At 45.2% G+C, this 27,092-nt stretch overlaps 1 protein-coding gene across 3 annotated transcripts; it reads right to left on the reverse strand.

Annotated features, from left to right (window-relative positions):
* CCNA1 (cyclin A1) lies at nt 1-27,092 on the reverse strand. Of its 3 annotated transcripts, none has more exons than XM_083500130.1 (9): nt 26,964-27,092; nt 11,641-11,819; nt 7,196-7,430; nt 6,760-6,884; nt 6,220-6,443; nt 4,578-4,782; nt 3,331-3,444; nt 1,993-2,126; nt 1-293 (listed from the first exon to the last, which is right to left on the reverse strand). In XM_083500130.1, exons 1-9 carry the CDS (start codon nt 27,037-27,039, stop codon nt 242-244), a joined length of 1,344 nt encoding a protein of 447 aa, XP_083356256.1. In that variant the 5' UTR covers nt 27,040-27,092; the 3' UTR covers nt 1-241. The 3 variants fall into 3 exon arrangements, with proteins under 3 accessions (XP_083356256.1, XP_083356258.1, XP_083356257.1); XM_083500132.1 differs by lacking the exon at nt 26,964-27,092 and adding an exon at nt 14,901-15,043; XM_083500131.1 differs by lacking the exon at nt 26,964-27,092 and adding an exon at nt 14,677-14,872.

The following is a 27,092-nucleotide window of genomic DNA, read 5'->3' on the forward strand; positions in this document are numbered from 1 at the left end:
TTCTTTTAAATGAAAAGATGTTTATTAAAAGTGCTTTTAGTTTGTGGTAAAACTACAGTCCCGAGTCCTTGTAATACAGTACAGCTATATACTAAAGGTCCTCTAAAAATAGTTCAAGCAACAAGATTAGACACATGACCTGCAGTGCCCTATTAAAAACATAATAATTTGGCCAGATCAACTCTATTGATCAGGAGGCAAGTGCTTCAGTTTCTGTGCATTTACTGGCGTCTGTTGCAGTTCATAGCAGAGGTAGAATGGCTGGGGGCTCCAGGAGGGATACTTGCATGTACCTGCGAAGGAAGAAACCACTCAGTACAAAGAGTTAGCAAACTCCCCATTGATACCATTCAAGTACTCGAGATTAGCAGATTGCGTAATCTTGATTGGGAAACCTGCACTGGATTTAAGTTTAAAAAGAGAAAAGATTCACATCCGTGACTGTGGGGGTTATTTTGCTATTCGCAAGTGCCTAGGAATCTCTGCTTCTATAAAAGAAAACATGCCTGTGCCTCTGGCCCTTGGAGCATCCTCAGGGGAGAAGCAATTTCCAATTTAAAAAAAAAAATTCCTTGGAGAAAATAAGCCTGAAAGCATATAGGCAACACCAAGCGAGATATCAGAGAGGAATTCTTAACAGATTTCCTGTGGTCATAGGGGAAGCTACCATTTAACAGTTTCGAAAGCTTCATGCGTCTCACAAAAATCATTTGTTCTTAGTACAAAGTTTAAATTGCATGTGTGTGGCACTCATTATATACATCCTGCCCACGCTTTTGAGCCAGGCTGCATGTCATGCTAAGACAGAATGTTATGAGGATGAGATGCAGCAAGCCTTAGGCTCACCCATCGCCCAATCTTCCCTCCGGTGGCTTCTTCAGAGTGAATTTGGAAGCTCTCCCTCCTGTTTTTGGATTAACTTTGAACTTCATGGATTGTTCGGATCCAAACAACTGCGGCTAATCCAAACTGTTGTCTTGTTTCAACAAGCCATTTCAAGCCACAGGTTAAGCAGCTGGTTTGTCCGAACGAGCCATTGTTCACGTTTAACCATGGTTTAGGGGTTTCAGAGGCAGGCAGTGCTGAAGTCAATATAAAATGGAAACGGAAGTGTCCAAATTCCTCCTCTGCAAGTGGCAGAGAGGGGAGCACATGAGCCTAAAGCTATCAGCGGCTCATCCTCCTCAGTGAGTCATGGGCAACCTCTTTCTCATTGAAGGGATGAACTCCTTTCAGGTCAAATCTGCCAGGGGCTGCACAGGGTCAAAGTTAGTGGTAGGCAGGCCAGCCTCTTTGATCTCATTAAAGGTAAGGGGACCCCTGACCATTAGGTCCAGTCATGGCTGACTCTGGGGTTGCGGCGCTCATCTCGCTTTATTGGCCGAGGGAGCCGGCGTACAGCTTCCGGGTCATGTGGCCAGCATGACTAAGCCACTTCTGGCGAACCAGAGCAGCGCACGGAAACGCCGTTTACCTTCCCGCCGGAGCGGTACCTATTTATCTACTTGCACTTTGACGTGCTTTCAAACTGCTAGGTTGGCAGGAGCAAGGACCGAGCAACGGGAGCTCACCCTGTCACGGGTTTCAAACCGCCGACCTTCTGATCAGCAAGTCCTAGGCTCTGTGGTTTAACCCACAGCGCCACCCGCATCCCATTTTATCTCATTATATGACCCCTATTCTCTCCCTCCTGCCCTTCCTCTTCCCCACTAACCAGTAGGCTACTGGGCAAGAGACAGATGATTCAACCGCCTGGAAAAAGCAGAGGGCTAACAGAGGATTTTTGAAACTAAGCCAAGGGCCAGGTGCAATCCTAGTTTCCCACCCTTGCAATACTGCTAAGCTATGGTTTGGCATTATTTACAACCTCTCTATTATATTCCCACATGGTGTCCAGCTTTCTTCCTCTTCTAACAGCCATTATTTCCACTGGTCACAATTTTACAGAGCTGCTGAGGTGTTCAGAAAGCAGTTGTTGGCCCAAGAACTTACTTAGCCAGCTTGTATTTCTCCCTTATTGCTTGCTGTGGTCGGTGTGGAGCGTCAAGGCAGGCTTTGTGCAAGTCGCTTAGGCAAGGCACTATCTCACCTAGTGAGTAGCCAGTGAAGGCCGCAAGGGTTTCTGGCTGATCAGAAGAAGAGAGATTAGAGTTTTATTATTCCATTCAGGTAAGAACGTGTCACAATCACATACGTTTGGAAAGAGACTCTCCTGCCTTGAGCCAGCATCAAGTTTAGGAGAGACCTCACTCAGTAGCTTTGCTTCAACTTTTCACCAATTGCTGCTGGGTACAAGGGAAAAAGGATGCTCGAATAGGCAAGCACAGAGCAAAACCCAGCAGAGAAGCTCCACTCACATCCGGTAGACCCTCTACCCCAGTTATTCCAGGGCAGTGTTTCCCAAACTTGGGTCTCCAGCTGTTTTCTCTGACCACTGGTCCTGCTAGCTAAGGATGATGGGAGTTGTAGTCCAAAAACAGCTGGAGACCTAAGTTTGGGAAACACTTTTTTAGGGGAAAGGGCCGTGGCAAAACACATGCTTTGGGTGCAGACGGTGCCAAGCAGGGCAGGAAAAGAGACTCTGGTATGAAATTCTGAAGAGCCACCAGCAGCCATTGTTGGCAATACTGTGCTATTCAGGTCAATTTGCTGACTTTGTATAAGGCAGCTTCCTTATGCTCCACTTGTACGCAATGCAACCTTGGTTTTCCACCGCCCTACACAGGAGGTAGTGGCTCCTTTCATGAGAAGCAGCCCATACTAAAGTGCACCGCCCAGGAAGGGACACTGCAGAGTTGTGCTTTCATGAGCGCTTGGGAAACGTTTATTTTTTATACCAGCCATATCCTTTACCTCACAAAATTCCTAAAGCAGATGTTGGGAAGGTGCCAGTGAAAAATCTCATTTATGCCTATAAAGTTAATAAGGTAGCAGGTGTAGAACAGATGCAGCAACCAAGATCCATTAAGGTCAACTAAACCCATAGGAGTGCCTGGTGTGCTTTGGTCCATGGGGTCACGAAGAGTCGGACATGACTAAACCACAAAACAACAACAAACCCATAGTTGTTTTTAACCCAGAAAGCTCCGGATCTCATTTCTCTGCAGAGTTAATAGCCTCCTGAGTGACAAAAATGTAATTGTATTGGACTGAAGGATTTCTACTGCATCAGCCATTTTTTAAGTTTGTTGCTTTAAAAAAAAGGGAAAGCTAAACCTTGTGTGAAGGCACCTTCCCGTTTTGTATCCAGTTTCATTCTTTGAAGGGTTTGAACACACCGGGAGCCAGCAAGCTGTAAGGAGTTGGTTAATATTCAAAAGTCAGGCTTACCCAAAAATGCCTGTTCACGGTGTAGTTTGCAAGACAGTAAGCAGCTGCTGCCATTTGTGAGGGAAGGTACTTCAAGAATGGATCAGCTTCAAGGAGACTCAGCTCTGCTACATACTAAAGAGAATTGGACACCATTTTAATCACAGGGAAATCAAGAGAGATTCAAGTCTATCCCATAGTTTCTCTACCAGCCTTCCAGATGTTGGACTGCAACTCCCATTATCCCTAACCATTGGCCATGGTGATTTTATAGCTGGTGTTTATATATTTTGGTGTTTTTAGTTTGATGGGAAGAAGAAGAGGAAGGAGGAGGAGGAGGAGAAGGAGGAGACGCCGACTAATAATAATGTCACCATTTGTGGAAAACTGATGGGCCACAGCAACAGCAGGCATTTAAAGTGCTCTTATAAAGTACTCTTTAAGAGCATGACTTCCCCCAAAGAACACTGGGAACTGTAGTTTGCCAAGGGTGCTGAGAAGTATAGCTCTGTGACGGGTCTAACAACTCTCAGCACCTTAAACCAGCTATAGTTCCCATGACTTTTTTGGGGGGGGGGAGGGGAGCCATGACTATTTGAAGTGGCATGGTAGTGTTTTAAATTAAGGTGTAGTTGTGACCATGGTCAACACTGTAAAACATGCCATCCATAGTTCAATATGGACTAATAAGTGTGACTAGACCCAATATTTAGTTTAGCAGATTTAGAACATTTTTATAAATCTAAACTAGTGCTGCAAATTGCTTGTGAGTTTTGTTTTGCCCCAGTAGCCCAGGAAGGGGAAATGTTTCCTCTTAACTTACCCCCCCCCCCAAATTGTATGAGAGAGCTCTCTCATAGATTTCCACTGCCCATGGCTACCTCAGTCTCAGTTTTGGTCAAGAATGCTGGTCACCACTGAAATGCAGACAGACAGATGCAGGACTGGACAGGGGCACAACAGAGGCACCAGGCAAAGACTGAAACTGAACCAGCTCAGTCGGTAGAGCATGGACTCTTCATCTCAGGGTCGTGGGTTTGAGTCCCACATTAGGCAAAAGATTCCTGCATTGCAGGGGGTTGGACTAGATGACCCTCATGGTCCCTTCCAACTCTACAATTCTGTTAATTCTACGACACATATCCTTCTCTAGAGAAGATGTAGCTGGAGGGGCACGGGCATCAGGGAAGTTAGGCTAATGATTTTTTATTATTATTACTTGGTCTGGATGTCCTTTGAAGTGTTTGCCATACAGGTCATATCCTTACCCTTGCAAAGTTCTCTGTCTTGATGCTGACACCATGAAGTTGCAAATACTGGAAGAGAAACTGGTTGATGGTTGGAACAGTCAAGTCAAAAGCAAGGACTTTGAGGAGCAGGTGTTCCATTTTGAGCAGCTGTTTTTTAGTGTAGGTATCATCGGTTATATACACAAATTCTTTGACTTCTGGCGGATAGATTTCTTCATATTTCCTGGGGATCAGGAGAAACAGCAACCTACAAAGCCTTACTGCATATTTTAAATTCTGCTTCATTAAGATAATCCCTTGGCATCACCATCCTGAGACTGCCAGGCACAAGAGAAACAGGGTCTTCTCAGTGGTGGTCCCACACTTTCAGAACCACTTCAAGTGATTTGTATACTGCACCACCAGCACATGCATTATGTTATCATTATGGCCTAAACAAAAGAATCTGTTTATACCTTTCAGAATAGACTTCATTCAGACCAAGATAACATTATGCCAGGCTCCTGGAATATGTCTTGGTCCCTATACAAACCTGTTACTGAACCATTTGGATGCTAACCATAAAATGGTCCCAATCTTAAAGTATGTAAACACTCTTAAGAATTTGAACAAAGTTTTCATTCACCAGCTGGAAGAGACGACCCATTGAATGTTAGAACAATGGACCAATAGTACAGATGTGAGTTACCTGTAGTCACAAAACCGATAATAAAATTTGATTACATAAGATAAATGCACCCTTAGTAAGTTATATTATATTTATTCTGCACTTCCTTCAAGCAACTCATGTTGACATATATGATCATCTCTCCTTCTCCTTATTCTAATAACCACCCTGTGGGATAGGTTAGACCAAGAGGTAAGCAATTTGATACAAGGTCATCCAGTAAGTTTTGTGGCTGGGTCTCCCAGGCTAATCCCGGGCTAATCCCGGGCTAATATGATTCTGGGTCTCCCGGGCTAATCCCCACACAAATAACTAAAGCATACCAACTTGTTTGATTTCCTCACTCTCTGAACTTGGGATCCACAAACTATTCAGGTGGATTAAGGTTGTAGATGCAAGTGAAACATTTGCTTGCTAAAAAAATTTACCTATAGTGATTTCAGCAGCAACCGAACATCATTGGGACCTGCTCACAGGAGCCACCGGCAATGAAAAAGCAAGTGAAAACCCACTTTGTCCTGCAAACCAGTGATGGGTCCAAACAACATCTGAAGACTATTAGCCCACTCTCCAAGTATCTCTATGGGGAAACAGGGTTGTAGTCCATTGGCAGAGCACAATGGAGAAGGCGCCAGGCTTCAATTCTTGGCATCTCCCAATTTGGGCTGGGCAATAGCCCTGTTTGTAACACAGGAGTGTAGGCAGTAATGACCTAGAATGGCGCGGGGAACCTGCAGCCATCTACACGGATTCCAGCTCTCATCAGCCTCAGCCGCTATTGCCAGTGGCAAGGAATGATGGGAGTTGGAGTCTAGCTGGAGAGCTGCAGGTCCCCCCACCCATGAGCTAGATAGACTAACTTGGAATAAAGTGGCTTCCTGCCTTTGCTAGGACACATGAGCACTCGAGAGACAGATCTGGACAAGTCTCACCAGGTGGCCCTAAACGGTTGTCATCTGCCAAAGGTTTGCTCGCTCACGCAAGCCTACTTACGCAGCTAGGAGAACTGCCGCCGTTCCCACAAGCTGAAGCTTTCCTCTGAGGACAGACATGCAAGAGAGAAAGCGGTCCAAGTAGTTCACAGCAAGGTACACCGTTTCAGTACGAAGCTTATATTCTTCACCGACTTCTACCAGCCAGTCCACCAAGATTGCACGCATACTCGAGGTGATATCAGGCTGCTTCCTCAAGTAGCATGCTCTGGGCTTGTATTTCACCTGCATGGAAAGAGTTCGGCCTCAGAATCAGGAGGTGTAAGAGTGTGTGTGTGTGTGTGTGTGTGTGTGTGTGTGTGAAGCCCCTCTGTGAGTTAATTTACAGGAAGTTTGAATTCAAGATGTCCATGATACTAAACCGAGACTGTTCCTCCAGAGGGCAGGACTAAACTTGCATTTGAGTGCAATTTAGGCTCCATAAGCTAAAGTTCACACTCACGGCATGAATATCAGAAAGAAGGGAGGATGCAGAGTGCATGTTACACTGGTGCTATCTCTGAGCCAAGGCTACAGTGAGCTTCTTAAAAGTGCCACTCACTTCAGCTTCTCTCATGTAGCGATGAATATCTTCTGCATATTCCGCAGCACACATGACGTCCTCTTTATAACACTGAAGATCCTCATCTTGGGACTGCAACGACTTATCCACCAGCATCGGAGAGCCTGGATTCACCAACATATTACCGGGAAGAATGATTTTTAAAATATATTTTAAAAATGTTAAGTTAGCCATTAGTTTCAGTGTATGCTTCCATCAGCAGAAGTCATAAACCCTTAGATTTCTTGGATGTTATAGGCAACATACACTGTAATTTAAAAAGAAGGCTTAGTAGGCTATGGTTTTCCAGACATTGTTGGAGCCCAACTCTCATCAGCACCAGCCAGAATGGCTACTGGTCAAGGGCCAACAACCTCTGGAGGGTCACAGGTTTCTACCATCATCAACACTGCCCCTGCTAGGCCATTGGACGTACCTGTACTCAAGCTCAGCAGCAGGTGAATGTTGGGTCTTTGGGTGCAGGTATCAACTTCACACATGCTGGATTCTTCCACAGCCATACAGCTGTACCTGTTTTTTCCTTCCACTTCATCTCTGTAAACAACAAAACCTTGCTTGGACGCCACGCAGACTGGCATCATATTCTTGCCAGTAGTTAAAGCAGGACAGACATTTTCGGATCCAGAGAAGCCTCTCAGCCTGTTTGCTCCCTGAAAAGAAGAATGAGAATCTTCTTGGTAGGGACAGCCTATATTCCTGCTTCAAGGAGTGCAGGAAAAGATGCATTTCAGTTCAGTTCGCTTACAATATTTCTATGCCGCTTTTCGCTCGAACGAATCACAAAGCAGCTTGCAAATAATAAATAGCAACAACGTAATAGTACAGTGGTACCTCGGGTTAAGTACTTAATTCGTTCTGGAGGTCCGTTCTTAACCTGAAACTGTTCTTAACCTCAAGCACCACTTTAGCTACTGGGGCCTCCTGCTGCTGCTGTATCACTGGAGCACGATTTCTTTTCTCATCCTGAAGCAAAGTTCTTAACCTGAAGCATTATTCCTGGGTTAGCGGAGTCTGTAACCTGAAGCGTATGTAACCTGAAGCGTATGTAACCTGAGGTACCACTGTACATCACAAATACAACACGAATTGTATAGAGTAATTAACAGATCGTCAGCAAAACAATGGCAAATAATCAGTAAAACAGACACATTCTATAAAGCCCTATTAACTAAAAAAAAATAAGTGAAGCAGCACAAACCCAACAATAGTCATCTTATAAGATTCACAAAGTACTCCAGCACTCATAATTCACAAAGCAATATTAACCAAAGGAAAGCTCTCTTGCAAATGTGGAAGTCCTTGCACAGGATTTCTGTTGGTCAGGCTCCCTTAATCAGTTGTTGCATTCTACGATCCTACCAGCCTAACAGGCTGATTAACTTCCTCCTGGAGCCTGATTGGTCTTCTCCTTCAAGCCAATCAGTTGTTGCATTCTAGGATCCTACCTTCCTATTGTTCTAGGATCCAAGCTTAGTACATAACAACAAGTTAATGCATTGTGAAAGAAGGTGGGCAGGGAAGACTCTGAAGCAGAAGGAAGCCTGCAAATGAGCTGGAAAACTCCAACAAGAAACAGAGACTAAAGTTAACGGCAAATCAGTATTCCAAGGGAGCCCTGGCAATCCAGCACCAGAAGACATTTTGGTTTTGAAGCAACCATCATTAGTACTCCATATCAGTACAGAACACTGCATGGTGTGGCTATTTACCATTCAGCACGTAGAGACACTGTGTCCATGACTGAATTTCCATGACTGAATACCAGGCCTTTCAAGCTACACAGAGACGGGGTGGGAGGGTGGGGAGCTCAGCCAAAGTGGTTCAGCCAGGCTGGTCTTGTAGCATCTTAAAAAGACATGGATTTAACTGCAGCACAAACCTTTGGAAATGGAAGTCCACAATTTCGATACAGAAGCATTGCCCTCAGTTGGTACACAAAGTTATAGGTAAAAGGTAAAGGTAAAGGACCCCTGGATGGGGAAGTCCAGTCAAAGGAGACTATGGGGTGCAGCATGCATCTTGCTTTCAGGCCAAGGGAGTCGGCATTTGTCCACAGACAGCTTTCCGGGTCATGTGGCCAGCATGACTAAACCACTTCTGGCACAACAGAACACCTTATCTTTTACACATAGTTATAACACACACAGGGAGAAAAAAATAAGGCCAAAAGGCCACACAAGGCCAAGGGGGCCAGTGACATTTCTACACAAACCTCACATGGCTGTGGACGGCAGATCTGATTACTTTTTTTATATAATTTTATTATTATTATTTTTTAAAAGTATAAACATACAACAAAAACCAATTCAGAATCCAAATGTTGAGATTATTCTGAATCTCCTGACTTCCTCCCCATCCCTTCCATGGGTCCTGTTGATAATATTTTCAATTGCGTATCAATACTTCTCCAATTTTTTGTCTTTCTAAATTGTCCATACGTTCCGTTACATTACAAGTGTGGTTAAAACCCTGCCAATGTTTTAACCTGCTTACAATGATCTCATATATAAATTGTAAACTTTTCCCATTCTTTTTTTAATGTTCTTGGCTTCCCGAATTCTGAGCTTCCCAGTTAATTTTTGCCATTTCGACATAGTCCATCACGCTCTGCTTACTTTGCATACATGTGACCTCTTTCACAGTCTCTTGCATTTCATGGTGTTTTGACCCTCCAGAGTTTACAATTCTCTCCACCCATATGTGCATAATACATATTATCTCTCACACTTAAAATGTCTCTGAAGACAACACTCTATGCGTCTGATAAAGTCCTCTGAAAGTCATGGTTATGATCAATTGCCAAACTTTTGAAAGGCAGGATAACAGCCTAGACTGCGCAGTGTTTCCCAAACTTGGGTCGGGTCTCTGGCTGTTTTTGGACTACACTTCCCATCATCCCTGACCACTGGTCCTGCTAGCTAGGGATGATGGGAGTTGTAGTCCAAAAGTAGATGGAGACCCAAGTCTGGGAAACACTGGCCTAGAGTATGGATAGGGAGGTAATGCCCAGGGGCCAAATGCAGTCCTCCAAGTCTCTCTACCTAGCCTTCAGTACTCTCTCTCTCTAGGCGACACCACCCGTCCAGCCACACTCCCTACCAGCCCTGCTTTGCACCCTCCTTGAGTGTTTTTGATTGGCGGGGATATGTCCTTGAGCTCTGAGATTACCTCTTGCTTGCTTGGATGAAAGACAGAGAGGTGTATGGTTGATAACATGATACATAACATGCTAAACCAGGCTTCCTCGGCCTCGGCCCTCTAGATGTTTTTGAGACTACAATTCCCATCATCCCTGACCACTGGTCCTGCTAGCTAGGGATCATGGGAGTTGTAGGCCAAAAACATTGGGAGGGCCGAGGTTGAGGAAGCCTAGCCCATAAAGAACTGTTTGGTGGCTCAACACTCCTCCTTGGCACAACAGCAAAAACCTATATCTCTAAAACAGGGCAGATGCTGAATTCTTAAGTCCCACTGAAAACCACAGAGAGAAAGACTTCTAGCCCCTCTCAATCCCTCGCTTCAAGTTTCCAAGAAACTGAAGATGGAACCTTTCAGTAGTACTTGACCCACTGGCAGTTAAAAAGAGTGCATGCATTTTCCAGTGGTCCTACATTCCACAGCTCATGGCATGCGCAAACCCCTTTAACAGTCGCCAACAGTGCCGTTGAGCCCAAAGAACATACTTCAGTAGTACTGGAGCAAAAGAAGAGTCAACAACTCACAGTGCTGCTCTGTACCTCCTACAGAGGATGCCATTTGACAGCAAATATAGCGTCCTCCAAAGGGAAGGGCAACCTTTTCAAAACTGCTTTAAGTGTACAGTGCAGCTGGGACCTCAAGTCACAGTATTCTCTGACCTGCCATTCCTACAGCATTTTAACATACAAAGCCCAAAGGAGTTGCTGTGCTAGCAATAACACCACCACAACCCTAGCCATGTCTACTCGTGAGTAAGTTCTAATAAACTCAAGTGGGCTTACTCTCAAGTAAACAGGATTAGAATTGTAGCTTAAGGGTTGGGTGCTCAAAGCAGACCCAATAAAATGACCAACTTAAGTTGGTTATGTCCCTTGATTACAATACTCCAGGGTGTGACTTAGCTAGATTTAACCCCAATAAACTGTAGGGTTGCCCAGAGTCCATGAACGCTCACGCCCTTAGAAAATCTGTTTAGTATTTAAAGTGCCATAACACTTTTTTTAAACACAGAAAGTGTCTTACAGTTCTCATTTACAGTTGAAAAAAAAGCTAACCTTTTAAAGGTGGAGTTGTAAGCAGAGGAGGTGCTTCAGAGATGCACAGGTGCGGATAAACATGAAACTGCAGGGTTGTTGTCCCTTCCTAGTTGGTTAAAGGTAAAGGTAAAGGGACCCCTGACCATTAGGTCCAGTCGTGGCCGACTCTGGGGTTGCGGCGCTCATCTTGCTTTATTGTCCGAGGGAGCCGGCATACAGCTTCCGGGTCATGTGGCCAGCATAGAATCATAGAGTTGGAAGAGACCACAAGGGCCATCGAGTCCAACCCCCTGCCAAGCAGGAAACACCATCAGAGCATGACTAAGCCGCTTCTGGGGAACCAGAGCAGCGCACGGAAACTCTGTTTACCTTCCCTCTGGAGCGGTACCTATTTATCTACTTGCACTTTGACGTGCTTTCGAACTGCTAGGTTGGTTAGTGAGCCTCAAAACAAGTAGCAAACAGCTACTGAACCTAGGAAGCTGCCTTACACAGACAGACCATTGGTCCATTTATTCCCACCTTTACCACTCAATAAATAAATAAATCTCTGATTTCCTAAGCCCAGGTGATAAAAGAACCTTCCGTATGAGTTATCCAGGAATCCCAGTCCTCCATGATTTACCTGGGCAGAGGGTCTCAAACACTGCCCATTTTCCGTCAGCTCCCCCAGAATAGCTCTCTGGTGGAGATTTTGATTGGTTCGAGGTTGTGCAACAGCCGGCAGGGCATCCCAAAGCTCATCTTGGGCCTTCTCATCACCATTGTGGCTGCAATGCATTTCCTCAGGGTCAGCAGCTGATGCTGGAAAGACAAAGAAACACACCTTGAGGATGTACCCACACAGCAGTCCTTTCCATTTCCCTGTTAACTCATGCATTATATTTGAGCTTCTACCCAAATATGACAGCCACTTCCAGAAACCTGGCAGAATGCAGTGGAAGTTTAGTGCTCCCTTTCTGTATTAATTACTTCCAGGGGGAAAAAAATACATTTGCAGCCCAATTAACCTAGAAAATCACGAGAGCAGTGACAAGATTTGGGGCGGCATACAGTTGTTCCTTCCTGCCGTTTTTATAGGAGAATCATGAGGAAACTGAAGCATGCATGTGCAGGAAGTGTGAGGAGTAGCAACGTTGTCTAATGACATTTGTTGTTGTGTCACATCACCCCCACTGGTGTAAATGAAGTTTACTGAGACATGCCCGTATCTCAGTCAAAAGGACACAGTTACTGCATTGTGAAAGGTATGTTAGGAAACGGCACAGAGGCGGTAGCATTAAAATCAGAAAAACTAATGTAATACCTGAATGCACCCAATTTCTGACAATACCCTCAGATGGACTCCCTTCAAGAGCAACCCAACCCTGAAGTTGATTCTGACTCTTAGAAAACGGAAATCTTCCCGTAGCTTTGTTTGTACAAGCCTGCCTTTTCTTATCTTTGCTCTCTCACTAGTGTTTTGGTGACCCTCCATAAAACCAACTGAGAGGCAAGACTCAGCACAGTAAGCCCAAAGCACAGGGTGAGCAACTTGTTTAAAGTTACCTCTCTTTCAAATCAGAACCAGTGAAGGCGGTGACGGTCCTGTGTGAGTGTCTGGAGGCGGTTGGAGGATGGATAGCGGCTAACAGATTGGGATTGAATCCTGACAAGACAGAAGTACTGTTTCTGAGGGACAGGAGGCGGGCAGGTGTGGAGGATTCCCTGGTCCTGAATGGGGTAACGGTGCCCCTGAAAGACCAGGTGCGCAGCCTGGGAGTCATTTTGGACTCACAGCTGTCCATGGAGGCACAGGTTAAATCCGTGTCCAGGGCAGCTGTGTACCAGCTCCATCTGGTACGCAGGCTGAGACCCTATCTGCCTGCGGACTGCCTCGCCAGAGTGGTGCATGCTCTGGTTATCTCCCGCTTGGACTACTGCAATGCACTCTACGTGGGGCTACCTTTGAAGGTGACCCGGAAACTACAACTAATCCAGAACGCAGCAGCCAGACTGGTGACTGGGAGCGGCCGCCGAGACCATATAACACCGGTCTTGAAAGACCTACATTGGCTCCCAGTACGTTTCCGAGCACAATTCAAAGTGTTGGTGCTGACCTTTAAAGCCCTAAACAGTCTCGGTCCAGTATACCTGAAGGAGCGTCTCCACCCCCATCGTTCTGCCCGGACGCTGAGGTCCAGCACCAAGGCCCTTCTGGCGGTTCCCTCACTGCAAGAAGCCAAGTTACAGGGAACCAGGCAGAGGGCCTTCTCGGTAGTGGCGCCCTCCCTGTGGAATGCCCTCCCACCAGATGTCAAAGAGAACAACAACTACCAGACTTTTAGAAGACATCTGAAGGCAGCCCTGTTTAGGGAAGCTTTTGATGTTTGATGTATCACAGTATTTTAATATTCTTTTGGAAGCCGCCCAGAGTGGTTGGGGAAACCCAGCCAGATGGGCGGGGTATAAATAATAAATTATTAATTATTATTATTATTATTTATTATTTAAAAATAACAAAACCCTGGCAATATTAGAGATGGGCCACAACCATCATGCAAGGTTCAAATGTTCACTCAGCCATGGTGTTCACTGGGTGAGGATAAACTGGGCAGCGGGAAAACCACATAGCCACTTTGAGCTCCTCAGAGGAGAAGGTGGGATATAAATGTAACAAACAAAATACTGCGGTATCCTTAGCCCCCAGAAAGCCAATCACATTAAAGAGTTTATGAGATGAAAGCAACCTTGGCATTACATGTTTCTTTAAAACTGGCATCCTTCCACCAAATAGCTTTACCTTGCTGAAACCAATGGGATTAAATCAGCAAAAGTGGCTCACAGTTGAAGGTCCCCCAAACTCTAAGGCTTAGAACCAAGTGCCACTGGATTTACCTCCAAGTAAACATGTCGAGGAATAAGGGATGCATCACCTTTGCCTTGCTGAATTCGGTGAAACTTACTTCCAAATATAACATAGGACTGTGGTACCAGACTTAACCATCCAGGGATCCTTTACCCTTTTTTTACCTTTACTAAGTTTACACAAGCCTGTTCTCGGATTTGATAACTATTAAGGGATACTACAGAGCAAGTTTTTTATTATTATTCAAAACACAAACAGCCTTCTACTCTGCAGCATCCTTTTCTAAAAAAACAGAGCTCCTTTTCAGCTGGTCCTGTGGCAGCTGAAAGATGACCAGGTGCTCCCATAGAGAGCTATAATAGCATTGTGGTCACACAACCCTGCAGCAAGTGACCTGGGCCCATCTCAGCCCGCCTGCAGGCAGCGCCAATTACAAATTACAGAGGCTGCTGGAGGCAATAACTGCAGAGGGGTCTACTTGGGAATCACTAAATGAGGTAAGAGCTGTGGCTCAGGAGTAGAGCATCTGCTCTGAGACTGCTGGTTCCATCCCCAGCACCTCCAGGTAGGACTGGGAAGGAACACTCCCTTATCTGAAATGCTGGAAATATGGACTATGTTCAGCTACATGGACCAAAGGCAACGTCCCAAGTTTCCAGTGTTTGCCCCAAGAGCGCTCCGACCCTCCCCGAAACTAAGCCCGGTCTACAAAGACACCCGCAGGAACGCTACCAACCCACCCAGCCACCCTGGCAGCGCCTCCCTAAACTCTGCCCGGGGACCCCCGCGGACCCTCGCCGCGCCTTTGCCCACCTGCCTTTCCCCACCCGCAGCGGAGGCTGACGCGGGCGGTTCTTCCTTGGTGCCTGAAGGGGGCGCCCTGCTCCTTCCCGGCGCAGCGCAGGTGGGGACTAGTGGGCAAGGACTCGAAGTGGCTCCCGGGCGCCGCTTGCCGAGCCTATATAGGCGGCGGCCAATCAGTGGAGACCGCCGTCGCACCGCCCCTCCGGGTGCGCCTCGGCGTGCGCGCTGCTTACTTTCAAGCCGCCCGCGACTGTTGGGAGTAGCGGCCAGTTGGCGCTGGCACCGCGCTCGCCCGCAGGCGGCAGGCTGCTCCCGTGGCAACCGGAGATCTTGCGGGCGAGAGGAGGAAGCCGGATCTCTCTCTCCCCGTCCGTTTTCCTGCCTTTGCCTTGGTGCGCTGCGGAGGTCAATGCCGGATTTACGTATAAACTTAACAAGCTATAGCTTAGGGCCCCGTTCCCTTGAGGCCCACCCACCCAAAAAAAAATTAAAGGAAAAAAAATGCATGTACATTTCTAAAAAATACATATTTTGTTATGTGCAAATGGCTTCAGATACCTGTTAGGTCCATAGATTAACATATATTCAATACAAAAAAAGCAACAATTTGTTGTTGACAAAGGGCAGCTGGACATACAAAGGGCCCCATTACCTTCAGTAGCTTAGGGCCTCATCAAACCTAAATCTGTCCCAGGTCAGGTCAGGTCAGGTCAGGTACACAGTCTTGCACTTTAAAACGAAAAGCGCGTCTCAGGTTGTGTGGTTAATACCCAATCATTCCTATATAATGTGCGAGGCGAAACATTTTAGAGATTCTACCCATCCATGGTGAAGGACCACAACTTGACAGGGTTGCATGCTACTGGTAGCTCTTCTGTTGCTGACAGAAGGCACCTTTTTTAAGAAGATCCCAGCAATGTGAGCATTTTGACTCCCTGTAATTCTGAGGTCAGGTATTGAGTGCCAGCAGAAACGGGAAGCAGCCCAACTGGAAAGCTTGGGTAACCCCGGGGGTTTGCAAAACCACTAATAAATAAATAAAAATGCACACACAGACTGCAAAGCAACAGAATGTTTGTAAATATTAACTTGCTCATTCCTCTCTTTATTCTGATCACTCTCATAAGAAAACTGCTAAAGATCCTCAAGAGGCTTTGTAGCAAATATTTCAAACTGTGACTTGATGCCAGATGTAAATCTGAGAGCAGTCCTGCTTTGCCATTTATCTGTTAGTTAAAGGAAAAAACGAATAAAGCCAAGTCTTGAGGATCTAATTATTCTCCTTCCTTGGTTTCCCTCTGTGTGTTTGAGAGGCTGTTCAAGACTCCCTGCTTGAGATCATCAGGGCTGCTCTTCGTAATTAATGTTTTGTGCCAGTCTTTTGTGGTTTGAAGGATGGAGAGCTGCAATAACAGCAGATGTGTAGTGCCAAACTCAGTCTATGAGATTCCTTCAAAAAACGGGGGGAGGGAGGGATACTTTTTAGAGTAAAAAAAAAGGGAGGTATCTCATCCGAGCTACAGATACTTAAGTTTCTCTTCCTGTTCAGGATTTTTCTGAGTTTTCATTTTAGGTAAAGGGACTCCTGACCATTAGGTCCAGTTGTGACCGACTCGGGGGTTGTGGCGCTCATCTCGCTTTATTGGCTGAGGGAGCCGCCGTACAGCTTCCAGGTCATATGGCCAGTATGACTAAGCTGCTTCTGGTGAACCAGAGCAGCGCAAGGAAATGCCGTTTACCTTCCTCCTGGAGCAGTACCTATTTATCTACTTGCACTTGATGTGCTTTCGAACTGCTAGGTTGGCTGGAGCAGGGACTGAGCAACGGGAGCTCACCCCGTCGCAGGGATTCGAACCGCCGACCTTCTGATCAGCAAGTCCTAGGCTCTGTGGTTTAACCCACACCCCTGTTTTCATTTTAGGGAAGCACATAATGCAACCTCAGGAGTGCTTGAAGAAAGATGCTTTGTACCATTGACACTCCTATCTCCAGAGACCTTGGTATAGGCAACTGTGTCTGTTTGCTTCTGCAGCAATAATACTGCTAAGCTTTCATTTGATTCTATGCTTAAAATGATTTCTACTTTGCCTTTGGGCTGCCAAGGAGGACTTGAAGTGCTTTATGTGTTCAAAACACTTTGCAGTCATTATCTCAGAAATTGCTACAACAAGCCTGAAAGGTAGGACTGTTGTATTAGCCCTATGCTATTTGTATCACTTTCGTATTTCACTCTCTCCAATGAGCTTGGGGGGGGGGGGATTAACACACTGTGACTTACAGCACAACCTTGTGCATGCCTACTCAGAAGTAAGCCCCATTGAATTCAGTGGGGCTTGCTCCCAAGTAAGTGTGTAGTGAAAATGCAACCCCAGAGAGTGGAGTTTCTGAGTGAGGCAGGATTTTAGCTGGGATTTCTTCACTCATCTGCCAAACAGATTTCACACAAGCTTCAGCAAGATTGTTATTTGTATCATTCAGAGTTCTACTGTCCTTAATGAGGCTTACTCCCATGTAAGTATGCATAAGATTGCAGCCATACTGCCCAATTCTATAGATTTACTCAGGTGTCAGTCTTATTTATATTCAGTGGGATGGGTTCTCAGGCAGGTTCAATCGTGCTTGTGCTGCTTCACGTAGGATTTTGGCTTCGGTGTGATCCTGGCTTTCTGCTATTTCCCATTGCTGGTGGCTGTTGGGAGTACAGTACATGTGGATGTAGAAGCAGAATAGAGAGAGAAACAGCGACACGTGTAAACAGAGTGAAAGTGCTCCTTCAAACACAACTTGGCCCCAGAGCCATTTCTCCAAAGACCCACTTGGGTGGAATCTACACACATTTTGAAAAAAAAAGTTCTGAAAATGCTTTTTTTAAAATTGTTTTTAAAAATACATTGAATTTTCCATAAGGCTCACCATCGCTGTCCACATTGCACATTGCACTTAAAACGTTTTATTTGCAGCTGTACAGCTGAGTCCTTGGTGTTCTTTGCAAAGAACTGAACAGCGTAGCACAGGACAGTTCATCCTGTTTTTGATGCATTTCCTGTGGAAGCAAGGCCTTGGAAATGCTGAGAAATTGCTAGCAAGAGGCAGCACTTAAATTGAGCAGGGGGTGAAGATTTTAAAAATTCTCTGTTTATCCCGTACTTCCTCCAAGGAATTCAGAAAGGACTTGGCTTTCACCCATCCCCAATTTATCCTTGCAACTACTCAATGGACATGGGCGTAGCCAAGATTTTTGTGGGGGAGGGGAGGACTTGGTTGGGGGGCAGATCCAATGTGATTGGTCATTTAAGTATTTCTATTGTTTTACATGATGGGGGGGGGCAAGGCAGCTGCCCCTTCTTGGCTATGCCCATGCCTGTAGAGTCAATTGGGTTAAGAGAAAGTGACCAGCCTAGATTCACCTACAGCGATTTGAAATTCACATCCACATCGTACATTTAAAGCATATGCTTCCCCCAAAGCATCCTGGGAACTGTAGTTTGCTACAGTTCTGGAAACTGAAGTCCTCTGACAGGTAACCTGCCCTTCAGCTATGGTCCAACACACCAGCCACTATCCCACACTGACCTTCCTCTGAGGAAGCGGCATAGCGCAGCCATGGAAGACCTGCATTGCATTCAGAAGGTCCTTGGCTCAGTCTCCAGCATCTTCAGCTGGGCTGGGAGAGGCTTTCCTGAAATCCTGGAATTAGGGCAGACAATGCCTGTGATCTGGTTCAGTATAAGAGAGTTTCCTATGACACTCACAAGAGGGTATTACCACTGAACCTCTAGGGCTTGCTGATTGGAAGGTTGGTGGTTCAAATCCATTACTCTGTCCTAGCTCCTGCCAACCTAGCATTTCAAAAGCATGCCAGTGCAAGTAGATAAATAGGTACCACTGTGGTGGGAAGGTAAACGGCGTTTCCGTTCTCTCTGGCTTCTACCACAGTGTCCTGTTGCACCAGAAGTGGTTTAGTCATGCTGGCCACATGACCCGGAAAGCTGTCTGTGGACAAACACCAGTTCCCTCGGCCTGAAGTGAGTTGAGTGCCGCAACCCCATAGTCACCTTTAACAGGACTTAACCATCCAGGGGTCCTTTGCCTTTATCTTTTTATCCTATATTTATGTAATATTAGCATTCTTGGTTCTAGCACACCTTAATCCATAACTTGTTTGTTAGCCTTCAAGCATAGAATGAGTCATGTCTATTAAGGAAAACTGGAGTTTGGGTTTTGTTCTTTCTTTACTTTACATGGACTGCAAGAAAACCAAACCTATCCATTCTTAAGGAAATTAGCCCTGAGAGCTCACTGGAAGGACAGATCCTGAAGCTGAGGCTCCAATACTTTGGCCACCTCATGAGAAGAGAAGACTCCCTGATGTTGGGAAAGATTGAGGGCACAAGGAGAAGGGGACAACAGAGGATGGGATAGTTGGACAGTGTTCTCGAAGCTACTAAAATGAGTTTGACTAAACTGCGGGAGGCAGTGGAAGACAGGAGTGCCTGGCGTGCTCTGGTCCATGGGGTCACAAAGAGTCAGACACAACTAAACGACTAAACAACAACAACAAAATAAACATCAGAGAACCAACTCTGAGAGTGTAAAAATCTGTTTACTTGATGCCACCTCTAGGTTTCTGCCAGGGTGATAGCTTCAGATTTGCACTCTTTCCAACCCCAGCAAAAATAATGATGTTTTATTTCTATGGAACTTTTTGATAGTCTGCTTCAGCTGTAGACTTTCACAAACAGAAAACACACAGGGGACAAGGAATCATCTATCCAAAGTTAAGCACTTCTGCAACTTATTGATTTCAGTAGAATTTGTTGTTGTTGTTTAGTCGTGTCCGACTCTTCGTGACCCCATAGAATCTCTTCCATTGCTCTCTCAATGAGACAGAAGTGCTTTGGCAGGGCTGGATCATTCCTCGCAGTATATTAATAAAAAATACAGGCTTATCTGAAACTTTGTAATTCTTCAGGTCACACACCACATCTCCACTGCCACCTACCATATGCTCCTAAATAAAATTATGTCTTATTTTAGATGAAGCCACACTGTACCTTTCATATATGGTCAGACTCCTTAAATAGAACTTCAGGGCATCACATCCAACTCTGGACAAACGTTTTACAGCCACATGCACACAGGTTTATAGTTCTGGCAGCAAATTACTTTCATCTAAGCCTTAAGGGGAACATTACCTCAAAGGGAAATTCATCTTTGTGACCATTTTACGTCCAGCTGTGTTACACAGAACAGACACCATAGTTTCCTTTAACTACAAGAGTACTAAGAAACCATTTCGTATCTTCCGTTGGAAGTTAATTATTAGGCATGATGGACAACGTTGAGCTTCTAGCCCCAAGGTCAGCTGTAGCTTGGTATCTTGCCTTTCATGAGTCAGGTTGTATTAGCTGAACACTGTTCAAAGCAGGGAAGAACAAGTTCAGTACCAGTTCAGTTCTAGCACAACAAATTCCTGGGCTCAAAATCCTGTAATTCTAACAGTGCAATCCTATTGCTATCTCCTCAGAAGCAAGACCTGTTTACTTACTTTTTTAAAAAAAGTTTTTTTAAAAAATTGCCAAGCGTGTAAAGCTGAATGTGTGCAAGTTAAATGTGCATAAATTGTGGGCTTACTGTATATCCATACTAGAAGATGCTCAACCTGTTGGATTTCTGCCTGCTACACTACTGTTAAATGCCCAGGAACTATGCTTTGCCCCAATGCCAGACCTAAACAAAAGCCTAGGCTGTAATCCTGCACTCACTTACCTGGGAGTCAGCAAGCCATGCTAAATACAAAATAACTCCTAGGGAATCCCTTATCTCAGACAAATCCGCCACAGAAAAGATACATATTGGTTGTTAGAGGGGGAGGGGGAAAGAAGGGCAAAATACAGAAATCCACAGACTGCAAAATAAGCCAGAAAGGGGTGTGTGTGTTGCACTGAAGGGCATGGCAAAACAGCAGCTCTTTAGGAACCCACAGAATTCATCTGTCAATCACAGCTCTACCTTCGCTCATTGGCTAGATGGGAGCAGCCAGGCTGACTAACTCAGTGTTTCCCAACCTTTTTTGGGCAAAGGCACACTTGTTTCATGAAAAAAATCTCGAGGCACACCACCATTACAGCCCCGTGACGTCAGCGCGCAGCGTCACGCGGGGAGGGACATGAATTGCTAGCAAATTACATAATCACCTCCTTGAGGGCTGGCTCATCTTCTCCGAAGGCAGAACCCCATTAATTAACAGCACAGACTCACACCATAGCCAAGACGAGGGGGGAAAACCTCAGTCATGCACATGTGGGGGCTAAATGAGGACGAAGACCGGGCAGAGAGCAGGGTTCAAATCACCCCACCTGGCCAGGACAATCCCTGGGTGCTCCCTTGGGCCACTCGCCTGACCCACCTCGCAGGGCTGTTGTTGCGAGGATAACACGGGGAGAACCATGCGCGCCCCCGGGAGCTCCTTGGAGGAGAAAGCGGGCGATGAATGCAATGCACGAAATATATGAGAGGCGACCAGGTTTTGCAGGTGAGGGGCCCCCGCCAGCCTCCGCTTCCAACACCCGGCGCAACGACGCCGAAGTTTCCCCCCGGGCTCGGCTCGGGGAGCAGCGCTGCTCCCCCCCGGCTCCCCTTCGCCCTCCCGGCTCTCTCTGCCGCCCACTGGGGACCCCCCTCACCTGCCAAGTCCGGAGCGCCAGTGGAAGTTGCATGCATGCATGCAGGGCGCCGCGTTGCCATTGCATTGCACTGCACTCCATGCAATGCCTGCACGCATGCATTGCCTTGCACGCCCGCCAAGGGGTCTCCCCGCAGTCCGATGCGTCCCCTCCGGCGCGGATGCAGCATTGCAAAAATAACACCCCCCCCCCGACGCAGCCCTAACTGGGGGGCAGCCTCCGCCTCCGCTGCTCCACCTCCGCGGGGATCCCCGGGCTCCATCCTGCCGCCCGATCTCCGCGGGGGCGCAGGCAGGCTGCGCGGGGTCTGCGCGGAAGAGCCCCTGCCCGCCCGGCCGCCGCCGCTGCGCTCATTCCATGGCCGGGAGAAGAGCGCTTCAAACAAAACGCCCGGCCCGCCAGGCCACGCTGGGAAACGTAGTTCGCGCACCCCGCGCGGGCGCAGAGCCCAAGGGCGAGGGGACTACGGATCCCGGCAGCCCCCATGCCGGGGACGGAGGGGGAGAGGCCGGGTGCAGGGATGGAGGGACGGGTGGGCGAGCGAGTGAGTGAGTGGCAGCCACCAAGCCTTGGCCGAGAGCCAGGAAGGGCCTCCCCGGAGGAGGAGGAGGAGGAGGGAGGCGCAGAGCGGGAGGGAGGGAGGGAACCCCAGGGGTCATCTAGTGACGGCGCCCCAATCGAAAATTTGACTTAAAAAAAAAATCTTTCGAATTTTTTAATTTTTTCCGCGGCACACCAGGCAACATCTCGCGGCACACTAGTGTGCCGCGGAACAGTGGTTGGGAAACACTGGACTAACTGACACAATTTGTTTAGAAGAGTACCTAAACATTTAGCTTCATAACTTTTTTTGGGGGGGGCGGTAGAGACTTAAATATTTTATTTTATTTTTTTAAAAAAAGAAAGCTGAAAGTCTAAGGGTCCCAGTTGGCACATCCGTTGGTGGTCTTGTACTTCTAGGTAAGCATGTACAGTGGTACCTCGGGTTACATACGCTTCAGGTTACAGATGCTTCAGGTTACAGACTCCGCTAACCCAGAAATAGTACCTCGGGTTAAGAACTTTGCTTCAGGATGAGAACAGAAATCGTGTTCTGTCGGTGCACCGGCAACGGGAGGCCCCATTAGCTAAAGTGGTGCTTCAGGCTAAGAACAGTTTCAGGTTAAGAACGGACCTCCAGAACGAATTAAGTATTTAACCCGAGGTACCACTGTATAGATTGCAGCCTTGGTGTATGTTTTTTACACTGGTTCTGGTTGGTGGATCTCAGAGATCTAGTAAAAATCAAAGTAGATCCTACAAGCTTAAGATATGGACACTCCTGGTATAAACCTTAACTTAGCTTTTTCAGATGTGAGAATGAACATTTAGTTCTGTAAATTACTTTTTTGGAGAGGCCTCTTTTAACTGCAGCTGTAATTTTTTTTAAAAAAATACCTGATGTTATTTGATGCTGGCTTTAATATCACTGCTTTTAAAACCATGTTTTGCGGCATTTTGTTAATTGTTGTTGGTTAGCCACTTGGAGAAATTGGGGGGGCGGGGTTTGAACTAAAAGATACAAATGAACTGAACAAAAAATGGTTAAATGACAACAGCCCAATTATTGGATGTTTTCTATTGTCTTTTCAACACGTTCCTTTTTCAGCAATCCTAAGCGGAGACTTTTATCTGTATCTGTGCTAGATGTGAATTGATTCTATATGCGTTGTCGTTTTACAATTGTTTTACATATATAATTGTTTTATATATGAAAATGCTTCACTTTTTTTTGTATATGCAGTTGTTCTGTGTATGCTTTCTATTGTATCATAAATCTCGTATTTTCACTACAAGAAGAAAATCACTTGGATTTTTTCTTGCACAGTGCTGTTCAGTGAAACCAAAGCACATTTGCAGGGATTGGGGCCCTCATTGACAGCTGGTATTAATCTCCATTCAGTGGAATTCATGTCCCAACTTGAGAGCCTTGTGATTGGAAACTGACCCTCTGGCTTCAAGTTACAAGTCACTATCAAGCACTTCTCTCTTTGCTAGCTGCATCTCAGATCTTGAAAGCAGGAAGAAGTGTGAAATAAAATAACTAAAAAAGAAGGGGGGGAACCCCCGCAGGGTTCACAGCCACTACCTCATAAAATAAAGAACATTCTCAAGAGACCACAGAGTGAATTAGATGTTGCAACAAAAACTGACCTGATACAGAAAGAAAGTCCATATTTGACTCAACAAAAAATAATAAGAGACAGGACTTGGGGTTACTTTCCTTACTAGGTTGTTATTAATTTAATGGCATAATAAAGTTTTGAAAATTAAAAATATTTTTAAGCAGTGTGTGTATGTATGTACACTGACATATGCAGCATGTATACACACACACACACACTTATATACCTAAGCTTAGAAAGGCAGTTTTGACAGGAGACCTGAGCATTTTAAAGAAACCAAAGTTATGTTGAACTGAAAGTAATGGCAAAGGATCAAAAGCAACAAGAAGAACTTTACAATAACTCCAGTGGTAGATAGGTAGCCGTGTTGGTCTGCCATAGTCAAAATAAAAAATTCCTTCCAGTAGCACCTTAAAGACCAACTAAGTTAGTTCTTGGTATGAGCTTTCGTGTGCATGCACACTTCTTCAGATACCTGAAGAATTGTGCATGCACACGAAAGCTCATACCAAGAACTAACTTAGTTGGTCTTTAAGGTGCTACTGGAAGGAATTTTTTATTTTTACAATAACTGCTAATGAAGATCCCGATCCAAATTTGCACTTGTATGTATATGTAATTATAAGCATGTAATGAGTCCTATTAAGCTTCCTAAGAAAAATCAAATCCTAATAATATTCCCAAGTTTGTCTGGATGAGTGCAAAGCACATTAAACTTTGAGCATCAGTTCTTTCTCCATAAAATGTAACACTTTGGATTTATTTATTTATTTATTTATTTATTTATTTATTTATTTATTTATTTATTTATTTATTTGACACAGTGACAAACACCTTTGTTACATCCTATTTGGATTCCTGTAATATGCTCTCTGTGGGGCTGCCTTTGAAAAGTGCTCAGAAACTTCAACTGGCTCAAAGAAGCCAGATTGCTGACTGGAGATGGTTATAGAGAGCATATGACTTCTCTTGTTACAACAGTTCCACTGGCTATTGGTCTGTTTCTCGGCACAATTCAAAATACTGGTTATGACCTTTAAAGCCCTATACGGCTTAGGTCCATGTTATGTACTGAAGTTCTCACCCTGGGCCAGCAGGGGGATACTGTAGATAGTTATGCAAATGAAGGATCGAAAAGTGACGTTCAGTGATTGGATAGTTTTAGAACGTTGCAACAGTTACAATTGTTCTGTAGCTCTATATAAGCAGGCTTACTGAGCTCCTCAGTTTAGTTCTGTTCCAGCTTACAAAATAAAGAACTGCTTTGGAGAAATCGCTGTGTCGTCTGCTATGTCAACCCACTACTTAACAGTCCAAGCTTTCGGAAAGACGGCACTCCCTCATACAAACCCGTCTGGGTTTTGAGATCTACAGGGGAGGCCCTTCTCTCACTCCAAACACCCTCACAGGCAAGTTTGGTAGCTGCTTCCAGACCCTGGAACTTCCTTCCTGGAGAAGCTAGACTGGCTCCCTCCTTGTTGTCCTTCTGTTGGCAGGTGAAATAAATTCCACCAGTTTTGCTTTATGGTAATAAATCCTTTGGTCTGCCTTAAATACAAAGCAGAAGTTTGGAGTTTTTTTGGGAGGAGGGAAGGCCACATGGTGAAACCCAGATATATCCAAGTCACTGGTAAAAATTGTGGGAAATTGTGGTCAATATAACAAGCAAGCTTAGGGCTAGTTAATGCATGAAGGGGTTAAGACCACAGAATTGCATTCCTAGACTCAGCTACGTTAGGCCCCTCATCTCTTGTCCACCCTTTTTCCTCACCATGTGAACTCACTGAGATAGGACGTACCTGAGCTTGCTCGCTATAAGCTCAGGCCATATGCTTAGAGCTATTTCACTATGTTTTGTATCCCAAGATTTCATCCTGTGTTTACTTGCTGCTGCATAGATAAATGCATGAATCTGACATTTTTGTAAGTTTTGTAAGTAAAGTGTTTGAATTTACTAGCGTTGTGATCTGTTCATTGCAAGAGGGTTAAAAACAGGGAAGTGCTGGTAGAGACTCAGGATGGGATATTTAAAAGGTTTAACAGCCTATATTTCCATGCTGCTTGCTTTTGTGACTTTAAAACTCTTCTGCTGGGGCTTTTTCTTATTGGAGTTTGCTTGCCCTGCATTTCTGGATGGTAGGCGTCCAGCACACTCTTTTATTAATTACCCCCACATGGGTGATCTGTATCTATTTTTCTTCCCACAAAAATAAACACCAGAGTTGCCAGTCAGTCTAGCCAGAGGGGAAAAAATTCTTCCCTACTATAAATTTAAGTGATGGTTGGGCATGAATGCAACCATTCATCAAGTCTCTGAAAGAGAAGTAGCTGTTGTGGTCCTTTAGCATCCATCCACCTGATTGATTGACCCATCATTATTTACTTGGGACCATCTCTGATGTCGCAGAGGAAGACAGTCGCTTATCAGAGCTCAGAATGAATGGGATCTAATCTCTGAAAGAGCTCATCATTTATTGGTCTATATATAAAATCTTTTTTAAATAAAAAAATCAAACTTATAACAAGTATTAATTTATCGACTGTGCCTTCCTGATTCATGAAAGCCTGATAATTAGTGTTATTTTTAGAACACTTGCAAGTATGTGCCTTACATACAAATACTCAGCAAGGCAAATAGTGTTGTTCTGAATGGGATAATTGCTTGCAGGGATTTTGGTAAATGATTAGGGTGGGTTAAGACAAAACTATAGAGAGTTCCAGATTCGAATACTGCAATGCACTGAAGGTGCATCTGCCTTTGAAGGTTTTCCAGGAACAACAGTGCAAAACTCAGCTGCTGGGTTATTAATTTGGACCAGCTCTATGGATCGCATCTCAAGTTCTTGCAGCTACACAGGTTGCCTCCTTTCAAAATAATTAGGGCTGTCCTCTGCCCGGAATTTCCTGGACATTACTGGTATTTCAAAGGCGGAATTGATGTCTGGGGGGTGGTGGTGGGATTTCCAAAAGGCGGCACTTTGTCCTGGATCTTAGGAAAGAAAAACCAGTCTTTTGGGGCATTTTTGTAAAACCACTCTGTGGTTTGTCCACAACATTCGGTGTGTCCTGGTTTTTACTTTTTGAAATATGGCAACCCTAAAAATAATCCAAGTGCATGCATTCCCCAAGTTGATTTTTGTTAGTTTGGGAGGTTTTAGAAGGGGAACACAATATGAAAAATATTAAACATAGCAAGTTGATAACACCATAAAAGGTACAAAAAAGACTAAAGATTTTGGAATAATATTGATTGCAAGGACATTCAACCCTCCTTCCCCCTTGTTATAACAGACAATATGTATTGATTGATTAATTTGGTTCTTTCTGCTCTTTTTTTATAATCAACTCCAATTTTGATTTATTTTAAATTTCAAGCCAAATTTCAATATCGAAAACTGAAAACGCTTAGCAGCACAATCCCAGATCAACAGTCACCTCTGCCTACCTCTTGCAGTTTTGGAGACAGGTAACTTTGGGGTATATCCCTTTGTTGTGCAGCTACCATTCTTCAGTTCAGCCATCTCCCCTCATTTATATTCAAAAGCAGAAAAGGTTTCCCTCTACACCAGAAACA

Source organism: Podarcis liolepis (assembly GCF_965112155.1).
Source record: "Podarcis liolepis genome assembly, chromosome: 4".
In the NCBI taxonomy this organism is placed as follows: Eukaryota; Metazoa; Chordata; class Lepidosauria; order Squamata; family Lacertidae; genus Podarcis; species Podarcis liolepis.